Here is a 9,292-nt window from a genome sequence, read left to right as displayed (position 1 = left end):
TATATATATATATATATATATATATATATATATATATATATATATATATATTAATGAAATCTGCAGTGTTTTTTATATAATGTAATTTGAAGAATTAAAGTAAGTTTCTGGAGTGTTTGTAATCTGTAGGATTCTACCCAAGTTTTATCAATGTAATCTGCAGTGTTTGTTTTTGATATAATATATATATATATTAATGAAATCTGCAGTGTTTTTGATATAATATATATATATATATTAATGTAATCTGCAGTGTTTGTTTTTGAATATATATATATATATATCTATATATCTATATATATATATATATATAGATATATAGATATATATATATATATATTAATGAAATCTACAGTGCTTTTGATATAATGTAATTTGAAGAATTAAAGTAAGTTTCTGGAGTGTTTGTAATCTGTAGGATTCTACCCAAGTTTTATCCATGTAATCTGCAGTGTTTGTTTTTGAATATATATATATATATATCTATATATCTATATATATATATATATATAACAGATATGATGAAATGGTTTTCAAGTATTCAACACCATTGTTTCCTTTTTTTTTGTTTTTTATTTTTGATATGTATATTAAAGATATGAAATAATTTTCAAGTATTCAATCACTGTTTCCTGTTGCTCTTTTTTTTTTTTTTTTTTTAATATTTCTATTCAAGTATTCAACTACTAATGCGTGTTTAAATTGGATTATTATTATATTCTTGTTGTTGTTATTTCTAAATTAGCAATATGACTTCAACAAATGATAATATGGATGGAGAGAATTTTAAGTGGACCAATGAGTACATGGTGGTCTTTTGTGAGATTTGTATCAAATATATTCGAAAGCATGGGCGTGGATTAATGAAATGGAAAGAAATTAAAGAAGAGTTTGAAGCTACTGCCAAACGGAAAATTTCAAATAAAAGTTTAAAGAATAAGTGGGATGCTATGAAAAAAGAATGGAGAACTTGGAAGCAGCTGAAACATGAAGAAACTGGTTTAGGGTGGGATCCTAGTACACATAAGATTAGTGGCTCTGATGAATGGTGCGAGAAAAAAATCAAGGTTAGTATTATAGATTTTTAAGATTAAAACATAATTATATTTTGGTGTTGATTGTAAACTTATTCTTCTCATTTCTTTTGTAGGAGAACTCCCAGTATAAAAAATTTCGTAATAAATCCATCGATCCTGCAATGGATGATTTGTGGTCTAAATTATTTGAAGATAGCTATGCAAATGGTGAAGGTTGTGTTGCACCCACTATGGATCCTCAATTAGTGCAACCTGTTGATATTGAGGAAGAAAATATAGAAAGTGAAGAAGAGAATAGGACTATGCAAGGATTTGAAGATTTGTTATATTCTCAGGATAACCAACATTCTTCCCAATTGCATGATTTGGAGGTAGATGAGTCTTCATTTTGGAATAATTTCATGAGTGAGGTGAACCAGGATGTTAGTGGTACTCAAGTACCTAGACAATCTCAAAGTAATAATGTTAGAAAATGTGCAAAAACTCAGAATATTGGTCTTAAACCCACTCAAATGACGCGTAAGAGGAGACAATCGGGAGGAGTAGCTCAACTTTCTAGTCAATTGGATAGTTTGATTTCAAATTCAAACCGGGCATTGGACGTTTTAATAGGGGATAGTACTGTGAATACTCAAAGCACTACAACTGTTAGTCTTGCTGCAGCAATAAGTGTTATTAACCGCATGGTTACTGATGGTATTATGGAAAAAGGTGGAGATTTGTGGTGTTTTTCTCTCAGCTTTCTTAAAGATGATTTGAATAGGGAAATTTTTTTCAATATTGATGATGACTTCTCTAGAAAAGCTTGGTTGAAGTATATGCATGATACAAGCAAGTGAATGCTCATTTTATTTCAATATGTTTGGTTGTAATTTCAATTTGACATTTGTGTGTTTGAACATTAATTTTTGTATGAATTAATTTTATGAACTATAAACATTTTGTTTCACTTTATATATTTTAAAATATATGTTCTTATGTTTGAAAATTATTTCAATATGTTTGGTTTTCATTATTTTATATTTATTAGGTACATCATGGAGTTGGAACGGAAAAGAAAAAAGAGAAAGCATGCACTTTGTGCAATTATAACATCGTATGCCACAATTGCTTTAACCAAAACATATTACTATAAATATATTTATAAAGAACCTTGTATGACTTCACTTTTTAGAGGACAGGAATGGATGAGAGAAGTCTTGAATGGACATCCTATTCGATGTGTAAATGCATTTAGAATGGACTCCGCTTTGTTTAAGCAATTATGTGAAGACTTATATTCAAAATATGGATTACGATCTACTAGGAATATGTCAATTGTGGAGAAAGTTGGTATATTTATATACACACTTGCTATGGGTGCTTCAAATAGAGATGTTGGAGAGCGATTTCAACGTTCCGGTGAAACAATAAGTAGAGCATTTCATGAAGTTTTGGAAGCAATTAGTGGTAGGAGTAGGGGATATCAAGGGCTTGCACGTGATATCATTACACCAAATGATCCTACATTTCAAGCTATACCGTCTTACATTACTAATGATGCACGATACATGCCATATTTCAAGGTAAAATGTAACCATTACTATTATTATTATTATTATTATTATTATTATTATTATTATTATTATTATTANTATTATTATTATTATTATTATTATTATTATTATTATTATTATTATTATTACTATTACTACTACTATTATTATTTTAAGATTGATTATCTAATATATATGATAAATAGGATTGCATTGGATGTATTGATGGTACTCATATAGCAGCATGCATTCCTGAGGCTGATCAATTGCGATATAGAGGGAGAAAAGGAATTCCTACTTTCAATGTTATGGCAGCCTGTGACTTTGATATGTGTTTCACTTTTATATCTGTTGGATGGGAAGGATCTGCACATGATACACGTGTATTTGTTCATGCAATTAGTACACCATCAATGAACTTTCCCAAGCCGCCACAAGGTATCATATTCGTATTACTTTAACTCTAATAAAAATCATATAATTTTATTCTTTATAATTGTTTAGTGTTATATTTTTTTTTAGGAAGATATTATTTGGTAGATAAAGGATATCTAGATAAACAATGATATTTGGTACCGTATCCAAGAATAAGGTATCATCAATCTCAATTTGAACAAGAGCCGCCAACTAATGCTCAAGAAGCATTCAATCGTGCACATTCTTCTCTTCGAAGTTGTATTGAGAGGTCATTTGGAGTATTGAAGAAGAGATGGAAGATACTTGCTAAAATGTTTGGAGTATTGAAGAAGAGATGGAAGATACTTGCTAAAATGCCACAGTTTAGTGAGAAGAGATGGAAGATACTTGCTAAAATGCCACAGTTTAGTGTGGAGACCCAAAAGATACTTGCTAAAATGCCACAGTTTAGTGTGGAGACCCAAAAGATACTTGCTAAAATGCCACAGTTTAGTGTGGAGACCCAAATTGATGTTATTATGGCCACATTTGCCTTACATAATTATATTCGGAAGAATTCACAGGATGACATGATGTTTAATGTGCTTGAGCAGCATCCAGATTACATACCGCCCGATGAACTTCAAGATTCAAGTAGTAATACCTCCACCAACGAAAGTTTAAGTCAGACCTCTACTGAGATGAAGGAGATTCGCAACAATATTGCTACTTCATTCATTATGGGATGCTAGATCATGATTTGCTAATAGTTTTATTTTCAAACGTTAAATTTTAATATGTAACAAACAAATTTAAATTTTATGAAGATGCCTTTTTAGTCTTTTTACATTTATCAGCTTATCAAAAAGCTAATTTTACCAAACACTTTTAAGCATAACAGCTAGCTTAACAGCTCACCTGTTTCAGCTCCTAACTTATAGCTTTTCAGCTTTCAGCTCCTTTTCAACTTTCAGCTACCTTTTCAGCTAGGTTTGCCAAACATAGCCATAGTATAGATTTATATTATTGATTTATAATTAGAATTTTACATTTAGAAATTAAAAAATTAGCATTTAAATTTGGTAAAGTTAATGTAGTGCATATGTATGTATTTAAAAAAATTTCTAAATATTTATGAACACATATTTTGTTAATTTTATAATTTCATTTCCTTAATTATATTTCATATTTTATTGATTATAATTTAATGAAATATTTTATTGATTATAATTTAATGAAATTGCCAAAATATTGCCACGAAAAAAATATTATATTTCTCAATAAAGTTAATTATATTAATTATAATTATCAAATGTTATGGCAATTACCATAATAATTTCATTAACTATATCAATTATAATATTTATTAAAATATATTACAATAAATTAGCATAATAATTAATGAAATTGCCACAATTTTGAAATATATTACCATAAAATTACCATAATAATTACACGAAAAAAGTGAAAAATTACCATTAATAAATATTAAGAAATTAAATTAAAAGATAATTATATATTAAACTAAGTATAATTTATTTTGTGTCAATAATATTACACTGAAAAAAGGTGAAGAGAATTACAATAAATAATTATTAGGCGAGGGAGGACATCCTGCTTCAAGAAGAATTGTTATGGTTCCAAAGGTCGAGGGAGAAATGGATATCGTCAGGAGATAGGAATACAAAATTCTACCATGTAGCAACTATCATCAAGCAATCAAATTCTAAAATCCAAAAGATTTTGGGCGACAACGGGGATTGGCTATATAGTGAATCAGACATATTAAACCATGCAAGCAATTATTTCCACAAATTATATTCAGAGGAATCAACAGCTCTGCATCAGACAACCCACAACGTGTCATTCCGTACGCTGCACGAGGACGATTTGGACGAGTTAAATAGACCCTTCATGCTAGAAGAGATCAAGCAAGCATTGTTTGATATGAAGCCCTACAAGGCGCCCGGACCTGATGGGTTTCAAGCAGGGTTCTACCATAAATCTTGGGCAATAGTGGGAGAAAAACTCACGAGAGTAGTACTTGATTTCTTGGCTTCTAGAATCTTACCAGAAGGAAGCAACGATACAATCATAGTCCTGATCCCCAAGATATCAAACCCGAAATCAGTCAAACATTATCGGCCTATAGGACTATGCAACGTAATCTATAAACTGATAACCAAAACTATAGCATCAAGGTTGAAGCATATCTTACGGAAGCTAATTGGTCCATATCAGTCAAGCTTTGTTCCTGGAAGCTGGAAGGCAGATAGCTGACAATATCTTGGTATATTAGGAAATCCCAGCTTCTATGAAAACAAAGAGGGGAGAAAAAGGGTGGATGATGGGGAAAATTGACCTCGAAAAGGCCTATGATCGGCTGAGCTGGGACTATATTAGAGAAACACTAGGAATAGCAGGGCTTGACGAAATCTGGGTAAGAAATGTAATGGCTTGTGTCACAACAGCCAGACTAGCTGTATCACTGAACAATGAACAATCTGCATGGTTTAATCCAACTAGAGAAATAAGGCAAGGTGATCCCATCTCACCCTTGCTATTCGTCCTCTGCATCGAACGATTGAGCCACTTGATCAGCCATAAGTCTGCCATTGGCGAATGGAAAGGAATCCAAGTTACAAGGAACGGACCAAACATCTCACACTTGCTATTTGCATATGATATGGTCCTATTTGGAGAAGCTACATCGTAACAAGCCTTAGTTATTAAGGAAAGTTTGAATGAATTTAGTCTACAGTCTGGCCAGAAGGTGAATTTGCAGAAATCAATGATATATTTCTCAAAGAATGCCAACTCAGTCGCACAATAGACTATTGTACAGATCCTGGACATCTCTAAGACAGAAGACCTGAGAAGATACCTAGGTGTACCATCCCTGCATGGTAGACTAAAAAAGGACACATTCGATGGTCTGATTAACAGAGTCAAGAGCAAACTAACCGGGTGGAGGCAGAAAACTCTATCATTTGCAGGAAGAAAAACCTTAGCTCAATCTGTCCTCTCAGCCATTCCTCTTTGTACAATGCAGACCACACTGCTACCTATTGGAGTGACAAAAGCTATCGAGAAAATCATCAGGGATTTCCTATGGGGAAGTACAGATGAGACAAGGAAATGCAATTTGGTTGCATAGAGTAAAGTGACTAAAGACAAAGTCCACGGGGCTCTCGGAATTAGAAGCCTGGAAGCCATGAACGCTGCCTTCCTCACCAAGCTTGGATGGAGGCTAATGTTGGGGGATGAAAGTCTGTGGAAGGATTTAATGGCAGCAAAATATGCAGTACATAGTTTGGATCCCTCTATATGGCAACCCAGAACTTCAATGTCGAATGCATGGAAAGAGATTGTGAAAATAACTCCTATCATGAAGAAGGACATCAGAAAAATTGTAAGGAATGGAAGAAACACCCCCTTTTGGATGGATGCGTGGCTCGGACATCGTCCCCTTATGGAATACATAACCACGAACTTATCCTTGCCAGAGTTATACTCACGGGTTGTGGACCACTGGAATGCTGCTATAGGATGGGATTACTCAGAGTTAGCCAACCTGCTACCAGAAGAAATAATGGATCAGCTGGCCGTGGTGTGATAAGCGGAAAATGAAGACATGCAAGATACACTGCGATGGGGTGACGGCAAATCGAAGAAATTTATCATCTCCTCAGCTTATTCATTCATAACGAGGTCCTCAGAAATAGATGAATCGAACATATGGAGCAATATTTGGAAGCTTAAAACACCAAGCCGAGTCAAGACGTTTCTTTGGTTGGCAAGGCAAGATAGATTAATGACCAACAAGAACAGGGCAAAGCAGGGCTTGGCAGAATGTAACAAATGTGAAATCTGTACAGATGAAGAAGAATCTACAAAGCATATCATTAGAAACTGTCCTGAAGCCTGCGCACTATGGGAAGCAGTGCTACCAAGAATGATTAGGAGGACACAAGACTTATCCTTCGAGGGATGGTTCGACGCTGGTATTCGAGGCTCAAATAATGGGAATAGACAAACCATCAACAGAACACTCTTTGCAGTCGGCGCATGGTGGCTTTGGAGATGGAGGAACGATAGAATCTTTAATGGCAAAAGATATAGGGTGGGTCACAAGGCATACTTGGTGCAGACACAAGTTCTAGAGATGAACAAAGCATTTAATAATCTTAGTCTGACAAGCTCTAACCCGAGGTGCTTCAGCTAAAAACTGATCAAATGGAATACTCCCCCAGTAGGATGGATTAAGATCAACGTGCATGGAAGACTCGACCACACATCTAATATGGCTAGTTGTGGAGGCCTTTCCAGGAACGACCAAGGCGAATGGATGAAAGGGTTCATATATGGAATCAACACATGCCTAGAGGATATGGCAGAGGCGTGGGCTCTCCTTAAAGGAATCCAAATGGCTAAACTCTTGGGAGCACGACAAGTCTGCTTTGAGAGCGATTCAAAGACAGTAGTAGATGTTATAACAAATGATTCGGCCTGTGATAGTTTCACAGACAACGTTTTGTTTGCATGTAAGAAAGAACTAGCAAATATCCAAGCATGGCACTTAGCATTCATCCCAAGAGAACTCAATACTGCAGTAGATCATTTGGCCAAGCTTGCAGCGAGTAAAAAAGGAACTACAGTCCTCCACCAACCTCTGGAGAGTATCCTACAATGTCTAAGGATGATAAGTCTGGTCTCCCAATTTGGAGACAACTAGAAACTGAAAGCTTGTAATTGGGTGTTCCCCTTCCTAGATATATATAAAAAATAATTATTAGGCAATAATATTAATAATTAATTATTAAGGCATGCATGATTTATTTTGTACTAATAATACATAATAAATAAGATATAATATTATTAAATCAAAGTTTTTAAAAATAATGTGTCCACAGTACAAAATAAATTATACGTGCCTTAATAATTTATTATATTAATATAATTGCCTAATATAAATTTACAATTATAGCTTTGTATAAGAAAAATATAGAAACTTGAATGGCATATATATACAAACTTCGAAGTCAACATACTGACTATGAGTTAAATAAAATCCTACAAAATTATCAAAATCATTGTCGTCGTCATCCTCGATCGAATCTCTACGCTCTTCCATAAACTAAACCATTAGGGTTCTGTTACCGAGCCTCTTCCTCCTCACCTTTTGTTGAAGTAGAGCCTCCTTAAGTATCTTCGAGCTCATACCAAATGATATAAACTGCAAAAAAATATTGAAGTATAGAGGAATATAGTTAGAAAAAGGTAGAAATTTCATACGGAAAGAACGCAAAGGATGAGTTTAAGCACTCTATATATGGTAGATAATGCAATAAAAATCATGTTAGGTAGAATGAGTTCCTTTTTCCTTCGATTGACATCCCGAGCTTCAAGCACTTGATCAAACAAAAGCTTCCCTAAGTTAATTTTTACGCCATTTGCAATCTTGTGCAAAAACACAGCTAATGACGCCTTGACATAGCATTTGTGCTTTGTTGGCATCCAATTATGCAAGACAACTTTATGCAACAATGCATATGTTGGAGTGAGAATGGTTGATTGCACAATGTCTTTTGTTGTCCATAAATGCTTGATCCCACCAGTCAATTCATATGCCACGATGTCTAAATCCTCTCTATAGTCATCATTTATATTTGGTGAACTAATAGGGAATTAATCACGGCCGGATTAAAATCGTAAAACCTTCCTCATAGAAAAACTTTCCCTTGTTGAACCAATTCCGACACTAGGTTTGTGTAAAATTCACATACCACTATTTTAACAAATCTATCAATTCTAACAACAGTCTGCAACAGACCAACTTTTTCAAGTAACCCTGTGACTCTAGTGTGTATGTTAAACTCATCAAGGAGAAGTTTCCGTTGACAGATAAAAAATTTTTGTATCATGAGATCGAACACAGTTTTCAAGTCATCAGTTTAAAAAATTCTGGACTTATCTGGAACGGAAAAGTTGTTGGTTGGTGTTTGTATCACTGATTTGACTGGGATGGATTTTAATAAGGCTTCTTGACAAGGCTTGGTGGCAGACCGAGTCATTTAGTGAGGATAGACAGGGATAGTTAGTCGTTGTTCTTCGGCTTTGGCAGCATGCACATCTGGTGTATTTTCCTTGGGAAAAGATGACTGCGTAGTGTCTTCATCGTCAACAACAATGTTGAAGTTGAGTTTCCATTTGACAGTGCATTTGTTCAAACTGTTTGGAATATCGTCTTCTTCATTGTCTGTGGAGGGATTGCTCACATAGTTTTCAATAGCAGCGTGGATGGGGTCTGAGCTGTACTCGAAC

General features: G+C 34.1%; 1 protein-coding gene across 1 annotated transcript; it reads left to right on the top strand.

Moving 5' to 3' along the window:
• Window positions 1-7,271: 7,271 nt before the first annotated feature.
• On the top strand, window positions 7,272-7,703 carry LOC116005793. Its single transcript, XM_031246030.1, has one exon. It carries the CDS (start codon window positions 7,272-7,274, stop codon window positions 7,701-7,703), a length of 432 nt encoding a protein of 143 aa, XP_031101890.1.
• Window positions 7,704-9,292: the final 1,589 nt, after the last annotated feature.

This window comes from Ipomoea triloba, chromosome 15, assembly GCF_003576645.1.
Source record: "Ipomoea triloba cultivar NCNSP0323 chromosome 15, ASM357664v1".
NCBI lineage: Eukaryota > Viridiplantae > Streptophyta > Magnoliopsida > Solanales > Convolvulaceae > Ipomoea > Ipomoea triloba.
This window is presented reverse-complemented; position numbering and strand designations above follow the sequence as displayed.